Genomic DNA, 15,922 nt, shown 5'->3' on the forward strand with positions numbered 1-15,922 from the left:
CCACCCGCCAAGTTCCCACGCGCAGCCCCGCAGCCTGGATGCGCCCCCCCCCGAACGTGACCGGAAGGCATCAAGGCCGCGGAGGATCGTGACCTGTACAGTACAAGGCAGCGTAGAGACAACGACGACTCTGCGAGCGCATGACCTGCGCCCATGCGATGGGGGAGCCGTGGGCTGGTGGGCAATGGGAACGCACAAGACCATGGGGCGACGATCACGCGGGGCAATCTCGTAAAGGCAGATGCCAGAACTCGCTGCTCGGTCGAACGAGAACGACCGGTGCGACAGGAACGTCATTAGATGGATATACCAATACCTCTCGGCGCTGCTGGATATCCCTCGATGTTGCTTGATGTATCTCGGCAACCCACACGGCGTCCGGCTGACTCTGCGGGACCACCGAGCTGAGCCCAGAGACCCGTCTGTGGTCGCCGTGTCTGTTGGTGCAGTCGTGGGTTGGCGCCGACTGTTCGCAGCATCGCTTCTCCAGCGCCCACAGGACCCGTTCCCAGACAGAGCACAGGTCGCCCGTGGCCTTCTTCCGGCCCTCGAAGGCAGACAACGTCGAGACAGAAGCCTTTGTTCCGTTGCTGGCGCTGTCGGGTTCTTGCGTTTTTTGGGCCATGCCGCCTTTGCGGTTTTTCGCTCGCCCGCCTGTGCTGCCGTGCTGCCCATGCGCCACCCACGGCAGACAAGCGCAATCTCCATGCGGCATCCACCAACCCCCATCTGCAGCCGCCAGCAAGCCGCCAGCCAGCCGCGGTGGCTCAGGTCATCCGGCGTTGTGCTCCAGCACGGGAGAGCCACCCAGGCGACTGCAAAACGGGTCGCAAATCTGCCGCGTGCTTGTGCCCTCTTGTCCAAGAGCACAGATGCCCGATCTGCCGCTGAGCTGCGCTGGCCCATGGCTGCTTCTGTCGCTCGGTCCGTTGCTGTGCCTGTCCATCTACGTTTGTGTTCCGGACCTTCGCTCGGGGGTTTGTCCATGCCGCGCTTGTTCAGGAGACAGGCCGGTCAGGCGGGCGCACACGATTGCTGGCCGGGGTCAGGTTCGGGTCGCCCTGCGGAGCGCCTCCGGTGTGGATCGATGCAGAAGCGCCTGGCTGGGTTGGACCGCGACCACCCCGCCATCGGATGCTGAGACAATGTACAGCATGTATGTCCAGGACGAAACGGGAGACCCTGTTCGGGTCGTGGCTGTTGCTATACTCTGGGTGGGTCTCGAATACACATGCATGTGGTTGCCTTTGGGAGTGTATCATGGAAACAGGGAAAGGGATACGCATCGAGCGACTCGAGCGACTCGATCGACTGGATTCTCTTGATGCCGAGAAGCCATGGGACTTCCACAGGATCGAATGCATGCACCACACTCCCGCATCGCAGTGCCAGTGCCAGTCGATTGGTGTTGATGTGTCGATGTGAGAGGGCGGTGCATCCACTCGACCCACTCCGAGCACACCTGGGATGTGTTGAACTCGTTCACCGAGCACACCTGGGTGGGTGGGTGAATTGCTCAAAGTACCTGGCGAACCTGAGTCTCCTGGGACTGGATGTATGTCCCTTCCCTTGTTTCCAGGAGGCATTTCCAAAGGCAATCACAATATCGTCTCCTTGGACATGCTGCTTGGCCATGATTGCAATGAGTAGGTGGGTGTATTCAGGTCTCCGCAAACAGCAGTCCCGTTTCATTTTGGAAACTGTATTCATGTTGTGCTAGCGGTGCAACAGAACGAGCGCAGCTCTGGAACTATTGGAAGGCTGCAGCACAATTTGACAACCCTCAAACCTGCTCCCTCCCAGTGACATGAGGCAAAAAAAAAAGGGCCAAGGCGGCTCTCAGTCGCTTTTGAGCATGTACAGAGTTCAAATTACGGCTGCGGGCTTATCGAGTGGCCGGAGACAATATAGACAAACACATGCATCGACAACGAGACGAGAGAAACGGGTTTGGTTATACACGAGACTGACAAAGGAAAGACGAGCACGCTTAGTTGCTCTCGGCAACCTGGCCGTTCTTGCCCTTCTTGGTCTTGGTCTTCTTGGTCTTGGTCGTCTTGGTAGACTTGGCGGGGGTGGTGGTGGTAGTGGTGGTGGTCTTGGTGGTCTTGGCGGAGGTGGCAGGTGCCGAGGTCTTGGGGGGCTGGACACCAGTAGGGGCGTAGCAACCCTTGTGGGAGTTGGACCACTGCTTCTGGACGACATAGGTGTTGCCATCAGTGCCGTAGACGGTGGCCTGCTGGGCGTTGCAGAGATCGCCGATCTCGCCGTTGGCCGAGTTGTACCAGGCAATGGGAGCAGAAATGGTGCTGCCAGTGGCGACACCGACAGCAGCATCGGTCAGAGCCTCGACGAGCTCGTGGGACGAGACGGACTGGAGGTTGTTGAGAGGCGAAGCGTTGCTACCGCAGCCACCAGCGCAAGAGCCACCCTGGTCAGGCATGACACCGTAGTAGAGGTACTTGGTCGAGCTGATGTCGGAGACATCGATGGTGCCGTGGTAGGCGCAGAACTGGACACAGGACGAGTCGCCACCCATGGAGATGGAGTATCCGGGAGCAAAGTGGATAGGGAAGTAGGTGTTGGCAGTGGGCTTGATGGTGCCGCTCTTGACAAGGCTGCGGAGCCAGGTCTACAATGGACAGGGGTATATGCAGTTCGGTTAGCAATGGCGAGTGCAGATGCAGCTTATCGGAGACATAACATGCGCGAGTGTCTCACCTGGATGGCATCGTCGGTGGTGGAGGTGCTGAGGCCAGAGTTCTTGGAGATGGAGGTGCCGAAGGTACCGGTGCCAATGTTCTGGGTGGGGGTGTTGTACTCGGAGAGCCAGCTGATGTAGGGAGCACCAACGATGGCGCTGTAGAAGGTGTCCATCTGGCTCTGGTAGTTGACATTGCCGCCGTAGTAGATGGGGTGCACATCAATGTTGGCAATGACCGGGCCGCCGTAGTAGGTCAGGCCGCTGGAGGAGGCAGCAGCGAGCTCCTCGACCTTGGGGGCAGGGAAGATGCCATCCTTGTAGTGGACACCCTTCTGGCGGATGGCAGGTGTGTTGGGGCTGTTGACGTTGCCACCACGGGGAGCAGCAGCGACGGCGCTGGCGAGGGCCAGGACGGCGACGGCAGACTTGACGAGCATGGCTGGGGGAGAAGGGATGAGGGCGGCGTGGGAGGTTCGAGGCTGGCTCTGGAGGTCGACGAGTGCCCGGCGAGAGGCCGGGATTAAATAGCGAAGGTCATTCGCAGGAGCCACCGGCATCATGAGAGCGGCTGGCAAGGACCTCCTGGGTGGCGGACGTGCGCCTGCCTTGTCCGCAGCGCCGACGGACGCGCGGCGAAGAGGAAAGGTCGACGGGCACAGGCGCGTGGAAAAAAGCGCAAAGGGCCTTGCGCGAGCCTGGGCATGGGCTGGACTGGCGGTGTGGAAGCGGAAGTGGAAGCGGAGGTGTAGAAGTGGAAGTGTGGATGTAGAAGCGGAAGTGTGGATGTGGATCGTCGCATTTGACATCTACATTTCAACATCCACATGTCATTTACAACTTGCATTTCAACATCCAGATGCCATTTCCACCGACATTTCAACTCTCGCGCTCGCACCAGTGTCCAGAGCCCCGTCTGCGTTCGCCCGGTCCGCGTGCACCATCGGCCAGCCGCTCTTGTTTGTCAGACGCAGCGCTGCCCTGCTGATTGTCCCGCAACAAGGCCATCTGCACCAGCCCATCCAGTCCCACCCCCACCTTCAGTTCCGTCCCCCAGCCCACTCCATACCGGCTGCCCAGCAAAATTGCATCCTGGCGCGATCCCGGTGCCCCCTCACGCAACATGTGGCCTCGGCGTGGCGGCTGGAGGCATACCATGGATAGCGAGGTGCAACCATGTCCATGCTGGCCTGGTGCTCATGCTCGGATCCTCGCCATCGGCACTTCGTCGCGCCGTCCCCCGTTCCGGGGCTTTCGCCGCGAGGCAGCAGCGGCTATATCTACTACGACGATGCGACACCCGTCCTCGCAGCCAGCTCCCGACCTCCGCCGTCATCGCTTTTGGCCCTCCATCGTCGTCGAATCTCCTTCCCCTTGTCGCGCATTTTCTTCTTTCCATCGCCGCTGCTCCAGCCTGCCTTTCCAGCACCTCCCCCGCCACTCAGGTCGCCTTGGATCGCTGTCCCGGGGCCATCGCTGCGGCCTCGCTCCTTTCTTTTTCTTGTGCTGCGCGGTGGTGCTGCTCAGCATGTCCTGTGGCCACAGGGCTCCCCAGGCATTCGCTCCTCCACCCCCGCCTGCTTCGACCACTCCGTGTCAATGCCATGGTCGCTGAAACAACCCCACGCATGTCCTCCCGGCCATCGTGGGCAGCGGAACACTCGTCTCTGTTGCATCTTTTGGAATGGCAGCATGAGTGCCTCCGCGATATGTCCCATGTATTCACGGCCGTGCTGCCGCCACATGACGAGCCACATGGCGGGCCACCGACTGCCGGCCGATGCCCAACCATTCAGCTCCCTGGTCTCGAAACTTGCTGCACCGTTCCCTTCCTTCGCTACTCGTAGCAGAGCCAAAAGTTCGTGTAGTCAAACGTGAGGTCGCCCGCGATGCTCTCGAGACTGCGTTTCTCGAACCCGCGCGGTCGTGACTTGCAGGCGACTGCAGGAGTGCATGCCTCGCCCCACTTGAGCTCGGCCGTCGCTTCTGGATCGGCGCCGTCGGGTCGAAAGTCCCACACCAGCAGATAGACCTGTCCCATCTCGACCTCCGAGGCCGACTCGACTGTGCACATGATATAGCTGCCACTCGAGTCCATCGTGACGTCCGTGATGACCTCGGTCGGCTTGATGTACGTTCCAGCGGTATGCAGGTAGGAGCTGCTTTCGCTGAGTCGGTAGAGCAAACGGCCTTCGCAAATGTCCCATACGCAAATCTGAGGCCGCCATCCACAGCACCGAGGGACAATCAGAAAGCGTAAGAATATGCTACGGGGCAAATCACGATGCAGCTCCACCGTGTGGCAGTCGTTCACACATCGTGCCGTCGTTGGGCAGCACTTTGCACCCTCCCCTAACGGTGCTGCTGCAACTCCAACTGTCAAGCGCATGCCAGTCTGGAGTAGCTTGGAGTAGCTTGGCGACCGAGCAAGACTGTGCCTCTTTCTGCGCCAGCAAATCCGGCTCTCCAAAAACAGCAGCAACAGCGACAAGCAACAGAGCCAAACCAACCTCGTTCCATCGAATGCCGCGAGTCACCAGAATGGAGTTGTAGAGCGACAGTACTGTTGGATACGCTGACGAATCCAGCTCTTCCCGAAAGTGGCTCGAGGGCTCCATAAGCACACGAATGTGCTCGCCAGGCTTTGTCGATACAACCAGGAATGTCGTGTTCTGGCAATCGGTAGAACGAGATGCGATGTGAGAGCCATTGCAGGCCATCCATTACTCCTGCCCACTGCCCATGGTGAGTTGTGTATCAGCATCAGCGAGCGCTCTCACCTCGAATCCGCAGACAATGTTGGTCCCCCAGAAATCAATCTTGACCTCCTTGGCGAGAATCGACCGGTCGATCTGATCTTCATGTAGCTTCAGGTCGATTTGCTTCAGACACGTCTTTGTGCCGATATCCCAGATGCAGATGATGTTGTCGTTGCTGTAGGTCACGAATACCTCCTCGTGCACGGCAACGTCCAGACAATCGACACCCGGGAAGTAGCCGATGCACATCCTCTTCGACAGGTCCCAGACCCGGACGTCGTGGTCCTCGGCTCCGGTCACGGCAATATTGCGCTGGTTCGTCGACAGGCAGATCAGTGCCGCCATGTGGCCCGAGAGGTATTCTGGTGTGTGGCCGTTCACTTCGCAGACCGCGAGATTGGTATCCGAGATCCAGCACAGGTATTTGCCGCAAAGCCGAAGGTTGACTGCGTATCCACTACAATCATCCCGCAACATCCGAGGGCGATGCAGAGGGTTCGTTGACGGGATATGGACGGACGCGGAAAAGCAGCCGTCAGCGATACATCATATCGCGACGAGGTGTTTTGCAGCCAGCAACATGGCTCGCCGACCCAGCAGCATCCACTCTTCTTTGCACACCAGCATCCGCCAACGCACGATAAAGCCGTGAGCAGAGCACATCATGGGATCGGCATCCTGATCCGTCGCCCATGAACCGTGATCGCCACGATGCCGGTGCCAGCGCTGCCCGCCACCGACTGCAGGCCCAATCCAGTACTATGCCGCATCCTTGCTCGCATCTGCTGCCATCGACTCGTACCTGGTTGCCTGAGTAGGCTGCCCGCATTGGAGCACGTAGCGGCGACGATCACGCTTCACTCCGCGGGCACGACATCCAACGTCTGCCCGCAAATTGCCACCCTTTCGATTCATCTGCCGCTGCGGACTTGTCTGCCGTTGGTGCTGCCAAAGTGCGCCGTCGTGATCCTGGCGATGGACATCTCGCTGCTGCTGAGAGTCATTCATCAGATGACGTCGATACGACTCCTTGTAGTCCATCACGATCATGAATCGATAGTTGCCACAGTACACGTTCCAAAACTGCTCGTAGATGTCCTTCCACCGGAGGGTATTGTCGATGAAATATCCGGCCCAGGGGCGCTTTTCGGGCACAAACGAATGCCCGCTGGCTCGGCCGGCTCGGCCTGCCCGGCTTTGCTTCTTGTCCGAGAGCGAGAGGGACTGTGTCTCGGCGACGATATGGCTCAGCTCTGTATGCGCTCGCGGCTCCGACTTGGAGATGGCAGAGTGAGGGTTGATGCTGAGGATGTGGTTGTCGTTGACCAGCGTCAGCCAGCGAGACTCGGTCAGCGTTCGCCAGAGCAGTTGCTCGTACTGCAGGATCAAGCGATGGGTTCGTCGGTTGGTCTGCATCATCTTGCAGAGGGTCTGGCCGTCCAAATAAAGCATGATCCGAAGCAAGATATCGTCGGGCAGTTGCGTATCCTGAGCGCGCAAGAATGGCATTGGTGCAGGGGATTGACGGTCAGTCCACAGCAGGCACTGTCGCTCGTCATAATGCTCCTGTGGCCTGCGCTGGTGCTGCTCGACGGGCTGCTCCATCGAGCCAAACTTTCGGCTGTTCCCAGAGATCCTGGCCACCGAATACGGCCAAGCTCTCGATGCTGCCTCCTTGGCTTCCCCCGATTCCGCCCGCTGCGTGATCGCAGCTGACATTCAGCCCAGTGGCTTGAGCCACGCCAGGTCAAGCCAGTCCAAAAGCTCGATGCCTTGCCGACTCCGCCCTTACCTCGTCGTATGGATCGGCTATTTGCAGGGTGGCCTTCATTTTACGGATGTAATCTTGAAGCACAGTGAGCTTTGCACCTGGCGCCAAGCTCTCATGGTATAGCGTCTGCTCCATTGTCTCTACAAGCGAGGCAAGAGTCTGGTTGTCGGCTGTCGTCGATGGGGATCGACAGCTCATCATGGCGGCGATGTTGGTGTTGGCGCCGGTGTCGGTGTCGGTGTCGATGTCGATGTCTATAGTGATCGCAAGCACGGACGGGAGCGATTTCTTCAGATGGGATGGCGCGGCAAGATGCAGATATGCAGGGGATGCGGAATGAGGAGAAATGGGAGCGCAAACGCTGCAAGCCCTCCGAAACGGCTCTGCTCTAGGGAGGCGAAGAAAGGGTGCAAGGAGAAGAAAGGGCGGAGCGGGGAGGGCCAGCGGGAGGACAGCGCCAGCGACAAGATTGCGATCGAATCATCCCGTGCTCCCCCGTTTTGGGCATGCATCGAACTGCAGCCGGCACTCGGTTCACATGAAGGCCGACATCTGCACTGCCGACATCTGCACAGCAGACTGCATCAACGCAAACAATCTATTCAATCTCCTTGGCGATAGCGGCGGCCTCGGCGACAGAGCGAGGCAGTGGTCGGATATCGGGAGCGACGCGGCTGGACGGCAAGGACAAACGAACGTGGTGGACATGGAGGAAAAGGGATGGGAGCATCGGTCGACATGGAGACATACGCAGCCACAAATCAAGACCATCGATCAGTCTACGCCGAGCAGGTCGCTTCCGTCGACTTGGGTCGATGATGCTTGTCCTCCAGCCATCCATGGAACGGCGTTCACATCCGCACCAGCACGGCTTACCTGCGTTTGGCCTTGGCGCTGCGGATGTGCTCTTTGGAATAGAACCTGCCGATGTAACCCTGGTCCTCCAGGAACGGATATCGCTTCAGGAAGTCGAGAAAGTCTTCCTGGGTAGCCCTCGTGGTAGCCGAGCGGGATTGACCGTCGTCTTGTGTGCGCTCGGCGCTGATGATCAAATGAAGCATGTCGACGTAGAACTGCGTGATGGTGTCGTTGTAGCCGTGCGTGATGAGATGCTGGTTGGCAGCGTTGTACTTTTGGATGCCCTCTCTGTGCGTTGATCAGGAGGTGGGTCGTCAGCATCACCGAGACAAGACATTATGTGGGCGACGGCGCTGCATCGGCTGGAGTATCTCGAAGATGGGGGTGGGCCCATCAGGCCCTTACCGAATGAGTGGATAAGCGTCATTCTTGCTCTCTGCTTCTTGGAGATAGATCCATGCCATCCTAACATGCCGAGAGGGGATTGCGTTGAGTCGATGGAGCATGGACACCGCAGCGATCGACCCGCAGCGATCGATCGAGGGGGCGGACCTCCTGCTCAAGCAATCATCATAGTGCTTGGATGTGGGCCGACCGCGACTGGATCGCCTACCTGAGATGGGCCCGGTGTGTCCACTCGTTGAACGATAGCCAGCCCTCCTCGAATGCTCTCATAAAGACCTCGTCGCCGACGCTGCGAAACGAGCCCTCGTAATGCAGCAGCGGATCGCCCTTGCAGTCGAGGTCTCGGACGCCGCCGACTCCAGGAATGACCTTGACGACTTCCCCATACCACACTTCATGGTCGCCCACGACCTGGGAGGTGAACGACTTGCACACGAGCGATCCCAGGCAGCCCATCAGGATCAGGTTGCGGTCTGATTCAAAGTAGTGCGGGAATGGCGCAAAGTCGCTCTGGGTCGACGGCGACGAGAACGTGAGGGCATGAGACACCTGCTCCTTGGAGAGGACATTGACGACAAAGTTGTTGGATCGCTTCAAGATGGCCGACGTCTGTGACGGCACGCGGATGCTGAACGAGACAATCGCTGGCGAGAGCGAGACCGAGGTGAAGGAGCTGCACGTAATGCCTCGATGGCCGGCCGCTTCATTCGGATCGTTGCTTGAGGGCTCGGTGGTCACGACCACAACTGGCTCCGATCGACGGGCAGACATAAGAGGCCATCAGAGCGAGTCATAGCGTTCCAAGTATCCAGATGCGAGGCTGAGCCGGGGATCGGATGCGGGGATCGGCGCGATGGGATCGAAAGCAGATTGCGGGAAGCGAGCAAGCTTGCCTCAACGGCATCGGTCCGAGGATTCGAGCCGATGGCCAAGCAAGTCGCAATCGATTTCTGCATCTCCAGACAGCTCTCCGTCTGTACCTGGGAAGGGAACTCTTCTCATCAGCGCCCGGAGTTCCTTGCCCAGAGGGCTGATAGGCGCTGGAGCCACAGACCCGGCCATGCGTGCACTGACGCTGGACCGGATGCTGCCGGAAAGGAGCTGTGTGGGCAGTCGCTGCAGCATCGTCCGGGCGAAGACAGAACGGATCATGGCTCCCGAGTCGGTGCGTTCCAGGCCGATCCGGTGGCAGGGATCGAAGCAGAGAGTGCTGCGGCTCGATTTCGGCGAGCAGATGTGCTGAAGCAGCCCGCAGCCACCAACCAGGCCCAGGGTGGGCACAATGGGCACGATGCCTGGAGTCCCCACCGCGGGCACTGCGGACCAGAGATTGCTGTGGATGGTTGCTGCATGCTCGTGCTGTATTCAGGGACGGGAATCACAAACGAAGACCCTGGCTCCAGTCCCTCAAAAGCGATCCACATTGGCTCTTGCGTCGGCGACATCAAGCCCAAAGTGTCCGACTCCATCTTGTATATGTAGACTCCACTCCGCCGTCAAATGCAATCCTCAATCGAGCGCGACTCGGATTTCTTGCGCTTCTTTGGCTTTTTCTTGAGAAGTCGCCGGCGGCTGTTGATGAACCAGCTGGAGGCAAGATGATGCCAGCCGTTGAAGCGACAAACGACATGCAATCGCGAGTAAGCACATGGGCACCGATTGGCACATTACGGACACACTGTCGACACATCACGGACACACTGTGGCGAGTACTCGTTGCATCGTGGTCTACGTACTCATTGATCTGTTGGATACTCAGCCCCGTGCCATTTGCGAGTCTGTTCTTCTCCGAATCGCTTGGATATGGGTGGTCATGATGCTCCATCAGCCACGATGTGAGGATGGCCCTGGCTTCGTCGGAGTGATTCGGGCGCTGGCGCCGAGTGTTCTTGGTCGCTTGGGCTCGAGGAGGAGGAGGCTTCTTGGATGTCTTGCTCGATGATTTCGACTCTCCGGGCCTCTTGAAAGGCGCCGGCTGATAAGGCTGATTTACTGCAACTGAACTCGGGTCTTTGGAGGCATCTTGGGTGTTGATGATGATGGTGGATTCCGAGTGGACCGAGGAAGCATCATCCGAGTGGCTCAATGCGGTGTTAATTGGAACAGAGTTGCTCGGCTCTGGGGGACAAGGGAGTCGAGCTTCGGTCCAAACGGGGTTACCTGAGTACCGCTCGCTGTCGGTGATGCTGGGTGCGATAAAGAGCGGGGTACCGTCGATACTAGATGCCAGATTCAAGGATTGGACCTGTCCAGACAGGTAGCGGCTCACGCAGCTGGAGCTGCTGGACAGCACCGACGCTTGAGCCAAGTGCACGATAGCGGCCCCAAAGACTTTCTCCTTCTCGATTTCCATCCAACAGATGGTCAGTACATCAGCCATGATGTTGGCCATGAGGGTGATGCGTTGCTGGAGCCGCGGTGGCCACGGATCTCTGCTAATGCAAAAGGAGCAGTCGGGAGCCGAGAGCAGACCAGCGTCGCAGCAAAGCTGGCAGTGCGTTGGCGATGCAAGGACCGAGCGACGGAGGGAGCCGAGATGCTTGCCGGCTTTTTGACAGAGGTCCGTGAGCCAGACCACAACTTGTTTGAGTCCGTCAATGCTGTGTTTGGCAGACATGACTATGGCGAGCTTGCGCCAATACAGCATTGTAGCGACGATGCTACTGAGGTAGCTTTCCGAATCGCTGAGCGCCGGGAGAGCCACTTTGGCCCCATGTAGAGAGGCGTCGTCAGGGGCATCCGGCAAAGCCGAGATATTGTCGAGCATTCTATCTGATGCTGAGGCGGCAGGACGGCAATCGAGGAACGGGCAAGAGCCAGAGATATATGGCTGGTCGGTGACAGGTTTCGCCGATCGACTTGACCTCGATCATCTGTCAACCCAGTTCTGTCGAGCCGAAACCGTCATGCTAGTCGTGCCTTGAGAATCCTGTCATGCCAGTCGTGCCTTGAGAATCCTGTCATGCCGGATATTTCGTTCGCGTCCTTTGGCCGAGATGCTCCCACGCAGCTATCGCCGTGCCAGTTGAGTTTCTTTGGAGCAGCGAGTCGAGTCGCCACCTAAACCACGCTGAAGCGGAACGGCGATTCTGTCGCTGATATTTCGGCCTGTCCAATGAACTACGGAGGTGCCACCCGAAGAATCCCTCAAGTCGTCGATGCTTCCGGCCTCGCGGCTGCTGTGGAAGGGAGGGGTCATGCCGCCATCTCGGTCCACCCCCGCGGATGGCATGGTTCGCTAGCTCCGGCCATGCTGATGCCACTCAAGGTCCAGCCCTCCAGCGAAAGGAGGGGTGCCGCTGCTGCTTGCTCTTGTGTCTGAGGAGTTTCACGGAGCGATCGGCGCACCACCCGGCCTCCGTCTGTGCTGCACATCGATTCGTCAGCGATGGCCGGCGAGGGGTTGGCGTGGGGAGCTGCCAGATGGGTATTGGGCATTGGGCATTGGATATTGGATATTGGGTATTGGCGTTTGCATTGGACTGGGGGGCTGGCCGGGGGCAACATGGGTGGGCCGTCAGCTGCTGCCCTCGACATGGGCGCTCCGGGGACAGACGGGTCTGCATCCTTCATGGGCCTCTGCTTGGGTGGCAGCCGCCGGCCTGGCGAGCGATTTTTGCTGCAGCCACGGCCCCGTTGCATTGGTGCATCGGATGACCCCGTCGCCCGGTGGTCGCAGACGCTATGGTTGTGCTGCTGCTGTTCCCGCCAGCGATTCGTTGCACGGCATCGCCGGGGACTCACTCCCAGCATGTACTTGACAACGGACACCCGCACCCACCCGCCAGGCTCTGCTCGGTCAGCCGCCAGCAAGGCGCCTGCACCACAGATCCTGTGGCCCCGATACGACCTGCGCAACCGCCGATGTGCTTGCCGATGTGCTTGCCGATGTGCCCGCCAGCAAGGCGGCAAAGATCGGGGAAGGTCTTGTGAGCGGCAGTCTGGCTGCGCTGCTCCCAGCCGCCTTTCCCTGCCTTGCGCTTTGGTTGCAGAAGCAGCTGCTATTGTTGTCCAGCGAGCAGTGCGCCTGTCCATGTGGGTGCTTCGAAGCAGCCGCTTGGTGCAGCAGATATGGACGGCGCATCACATGGCCGCAACACCAACGAAAAAATGAGAAAGAACTGCCGGGGTGGCGCGAAGGAGAAAGGAGCCACGAACATGCTGCAGCTCGAGTTCACCCGAGAGGCTCTGATCGGCAGCCCGGGCACATCTGCAAAGTATAAAAGTCGTTCGCTGGGCAGCCGACAGCGTCCTCGGCACCGGCACCTCCAGCAGCAGCTTGACTCTCCCAGGCCCAAAGACCCCATCGCTCACGACCTCGCGCCATGTTCTGCACCAAAGTGTTCTCTGTCCTGCTCGCTGCGCTCTTTGCGCTCCAGGTCCATGCCTACCCCAACGGCTCCCCCGTCTGCGACTTTGGCAACGGCACCGAAGTCGCTGAGCCAATGCGCATGCAAGTCCAGGCGCCTATCTTTGCGTAAGTGCCCTCCTGCGACGACGGAACTCGTTGCGGGCTTGCGTAGCTGTGCAATCAACGACTGCTGAACTACTCGGGTGCGGTCAGCCACAATGGCCTCAGATGAACGGCAGCAGCCGCCATGCTGCCATGCTGCCATGCTGCCATACTACCATGCTACCATGCTACCATGCTGCCATGCTGCTGCCAACGATCCCTGATTGTTTGGCCATGTCCCCACCCCGCACATCCAGCCTGTCCTCGTCCTCGGCCGCCTATACCCCCGGCTCGGCTCTGAACATCACCCTCAAGAGTACCACCAACAACTCGGCCGCGTTCTTCACCGGCATCCTGCTCTATGCGGTCGCTGGGGACGGCTCCCGCGTCGGTACTTGGCAGCTCTCGTCCGGTTACAAGACTCTGTCGCAGTGCGACTCGACCAACGCTACCCTGACCCACTCCAACAACAAGAACAGACCCTCCGGCACCACTCTGCGCTGGCGGGCTCCCGCCTCGGCCGTCGGTAGCGTCACCTTTGTTGGTGTCATTGTCGTTCCCAACTCGCTTCTGCCTCCTCTCCACGCTCGTGCCGCTGCCCAACAGTCCGACATGAACGTTGAGGTCCTTGCCAACTTTACTCTGGCTGGTAAGCGTTGATGTTCGAATAGTCTCGCCCGAGCCATCTGGTTGGACTTGGGAGTTTACTGTCTTGCTGTGACAGAGCCTAACTCAAATGCCATTGCACTGACAATCGACTCGACTCTCTCATGCTCGTAACCGACCCATCCTTGCCTCCAATTCACCTTCCATCAACGTCGCTGCAACTGTTTATCTCCACGATGCCATCGCGGTCGATCAATCTGCATCGGCCACAAACACCCATGAAGGTCCCAGCTCGCCCTCTTCCTCCGGCTCCCCCAGCCCTTCCAGCACTGCCAAGGCCGCCAGCGCTGCCGCTGGCTTCCAGACGACCACCGCCTTGATCTATGCCCTTGCGATTTCTATGACCTTTGCTTTGTACTTTGTTCAGTAAACCTAACCTCCCCGGGACACTGGACCTCTCGCTATTCTATGATCCTGTTGTCTATGAGCACATCCTCCTCGGGACGAGGATGGTAAATATCGAAATGTAATACATGAACGCGACTGCATTGTGCAGGTCAGTGGCCAATAGCCAATGGTCAATGCCTGATCGCTGACAGTTGATGGCCAAAAACTCGGTTTGCAATGTTGCGAAGCCGTCCTTGATCGCACAGCGAACGCAGAAACCCCTCGATGACCCTTCTGGCGTGGAAGCCGTCTGTCCGTTGTGTCTGGCCGATGCTGAACCGAACAGTAAAGTGTGAATCGCAGCCTGCGACCTCCTTCCAGAGTCCCAACCAAATGATTTCGCCACCCCTTGTCGTCAGCTCAGGAGCTCCTCGATCCGAATCCGGTCCTTGTCGGTGTAGATCTTGCCCAGTCTGATCTTGCCATGCTTTCGATCCAAATGCTCCTTCAGACGAATGGCATCGATGGAGTTGGACTGTCCCTCCACCAAGAACTGCAACTCGGATTCCTGCAACGAACGGGGACAGGACGACTTAGACACGAGTGGAGGGCCACATCATCCCGAGCCATACCGTTGATGCTCCAATACCGCTCCTGCTCGTACGTCATCCGCTTCTGCCCAGCTGCTGTCGATGGTCCAAACTTACCCTGGCTGCAATCGCTCGTTCAATCTTGCCTTTCATCCGATCCACGGCCTTCTTGGCTCCCAGCGTCCCTGCCTTGCCCTCCTCGCCAGTGCAGACGAGCACGCCTTGCTTTCGTCGCTCCCATCGCTTCAGCACGCTGCTGACCCATTCGTTGGTTGCCTTGCGCTCCGCAACTTCCCACGAGCGCGCCCGTCGCTCCGAGTCGTTGATCTGCTTGGCGCACGGCGGTGCGGGCGGCTGGTAGGCCAGGTACTTTGCCTTGGTGAGTGGATCCAGGTTTTGGAACCTTCGCCGTCCGATGCGATTCGGGGAGAATGACGATCCATCGCTGAGAGGGAACGGGCGGTATTTTGCGCTATCGAGTGAATCGATCATATTGTTGTCGGTTTTGCCCTGAGTTTTGCTGTCCCCCTCGGTTTGCGGCGACTGGGATCGACCCAGACCGGCGGCCATTGCCGAGGATGTCGCCTGGCCGTCACCTTGCCCCGAGGGCCCGCTCTTGAGTGGCGGCAGAGTGCCGGCCGGGTCTCCGCTTGCGAGTTCGCTGAGCTCATTCCTTCTCTGTCTCAATGCAATTGCTCGCTGAAATCGATTTGACAACAACGCTGGGATGTGCGTGGTGATCGAGGGCGGCAGGGCATAGTGATACTCGCTCTCGGGACGAGCTTGGGTTTGCGTTTTGCTGTTCGGAGATACCTTGGGCACCAGATCGGCCGCAGGCAGCTCCGAGGGAAACAGGGACGGCGTTCGATTTGCTCCGCGGGACGGCATCGAGTAGAGTCAGATCTTCCAAAGAGAGGATAGCCATGGGAATGGGAATCAATCGATAGACTGCATGACGACCCGGTGCTCGATAACGCAACTTGCAGATACCTCCGTTCGTTGCGCACAGCCTCTACCGTGATTATACCACTGTATCAAGCAGTGGCGGATTAGTCACATACCAGGCAAAACCGATCGGGGTGCGGTGCCGATGGATGCGAGAGGAAAGGGTGAACTGGTGGCTGTTGGGAGAAAGGCGGCTGCTCTCCGTCGTCACGCACTGGTGATTTGCCTTCGTCTCGGAAGCCGAGTTTTGGCTGGATGCAACGGGCTGGTGGGAATGGACTGGGTCCTCGCTCGATCGACTGAAGGTCCCTGCTAGTCTTGCTCGTCGGGTTGTCTGCGACAATCGCTCCGGTGCGGCATCACTCGAATTCCAGAGTTTGGACGTCAGCGCCACTGGGCCGGTGGATTCCAATCAGATGTTGCAGGGGCTGGGTGGCGATTGGGAGG

General features: G+C 58.9%; 6 protein-coding genes across 6 annotated transcripts; 1 reads left to right on the forward strand and 5 right to left on the reverse strand.

Moving 5' to 3' along the window:
- Nucleotides 1-2,008: 2,008 nt before the first annotated feature.
- BJ171DRAFT_512957 (uncharacterized protein) lies at nucleotides 2,009-3,183 on the reverse strand (the record flags this gene model as incomplete). The annotated part of the gene is made up of 2 exons (XM_053111708.1): nucleotides 2,722-3,183; nucleotides 2,009-2,632 (listed from the first exon to the last, which is right to left on the reverse strand). Coding segments are annotated over exons 1-2 (1,044 nt in total), but the record flags the coding sequence as incomplete, so codon positions are not given.
- A 1,151-nt stretch (nucleotides 3,184-4,334) lies between these two features.
- Nucleotides 4,335-7,767, reverse strand: BJ171DRAFT_165805 (uncharacterized protein). The gene is made up of 5 exons (XM_053105908.1): nucleotides 7,253-7,767; nucleotides 6,263-6,948; nucleotides 5,482-5,917; nucleotides 5,212-5,373; nucleotides 4,335-4,930 (listed from the first exon to the last, which is right to left on the reverse strand). Exons 1-5 carry the CDS (start codon nucleotides 7,430-7,432, stop codon nucleotides 4,424-4,426), a joined length of 1,971 nt encoding a protein of 656 aa, XP_052964769.1. The 5' UTR covers nucleotides 7,433-7,767; the 3' UTR covers nucleotides 4,335-4,423.
- Nucleotides 7,768-7,805: 38 nt separating this feature from the next.
- Nucleotides 7,806-9,736, reverse strand: BJ171DRAFT_512959 (flavin reductase like domain-containing protein). Its single transcript, XM_053111709.1, has 4 exons — nucleotides 9,475-9,736; nucleotides 8,703-9,240; nucleotides 8,495-8,554; nucleotides 7,806-8,377 (listed from the first exon to the last, which is right to left on the reverse strand). Exons 1-4 carry the CDS (start codon nucleotides 9,644-9,646, stop codon nucleotides 8,104-8,106), a joined length of 1,044 nt encoding a protein of 347 aa, XP_052964770.1. The 5' UTR covers nucleotides 9,647-9,736; the 3' UTR covers nucleotides 7,806-8,103.
- A 100-nt stretch (nucleotides 9,737-9,836) lies between these two features.
- On the reverse strand, nucleotides 9,837-11,382 carry BJ171DRAFT_165821 (homeobox KN domain-containing protein). Its single transcript, XM_053105909.1, has 2 exons — nucleotides 10,231-11,382; nucleotides 9,837-10,081 (listed from the first exon to the last, which is right to left on the reverse strand). The coding sequence occupies exons 1-2, from the start codon at nucleotides 11,259-11,261 to the stop codon at nucleotides 9,991-9,993; spliced, it is 1,122 nt and encodes a 373-aa protein (XP_052964771.1). The 5' UTR covers nucleotides 11,262-11,382; the 3' UTR covers nucleotides 9,837-9,990.
- Nucleotides 11,383-12,760: 1,378 nt separating this feature from the next.
- Nucleotides 12,761-14,116, forward strand: BJ171DRAFT_600701 (reeler domain-containing protein). The gene is made up of 3 exons (XM_053115036.1): nucleotides 12,761-12,971; nucleotides 13,205-13,596; nucleotides 13,838-14,116. The coding sequence occupies exons 1-3, from the start codon at nucleotides 12,820-12,822 to the stop codon at nucleotides 13,981-13,983; spliced, it is 690 nt and encodes a 229-aa protein (XP_052964772.1). The 5' UTR covers nucleotides 12,761-12,819; the 3' UTR covers nucleotides 13,984-14,116.
- Nucleotides 14,117-14,355: 239 nt separating this feature from the next.
- Nucleotides 14,356-15,418, reverse strand: BJ171DRAFT_626365 (uncharacterized protein; the record flags this gene model as incomplete). The annotated part of the gene is made up of 2 exons (XM_053115523.1): nucleotides 14,356-14,508; nucleotides 14,648-15,418. The coding sequence occupies 2 exons, from the start codon at nucleotides 15,416-15,418 to the stop codon at nucleotides 14,356-14,358; spliced, it is 924 nt and encodes a 307-aa protein (XP_052964773.1).
- Nucleotides 15,419-15,922: the final 504 nt, after the last annotated feature.

This window comes from Polychytrium aggregatum (assembly GCF_025602895.1).
Source record: "Polychytrium aggregatum strain JEL109 chromosome Unknown BJ171scaffold_29, whole genome shotgun sequence".
NCBI classification, from domain to species: Eukaryota; Fungi; Chytridiomycota; class Chytridiomycetes; order Polychytriales; genus Polychytrium; species Polychytrium aggregatum.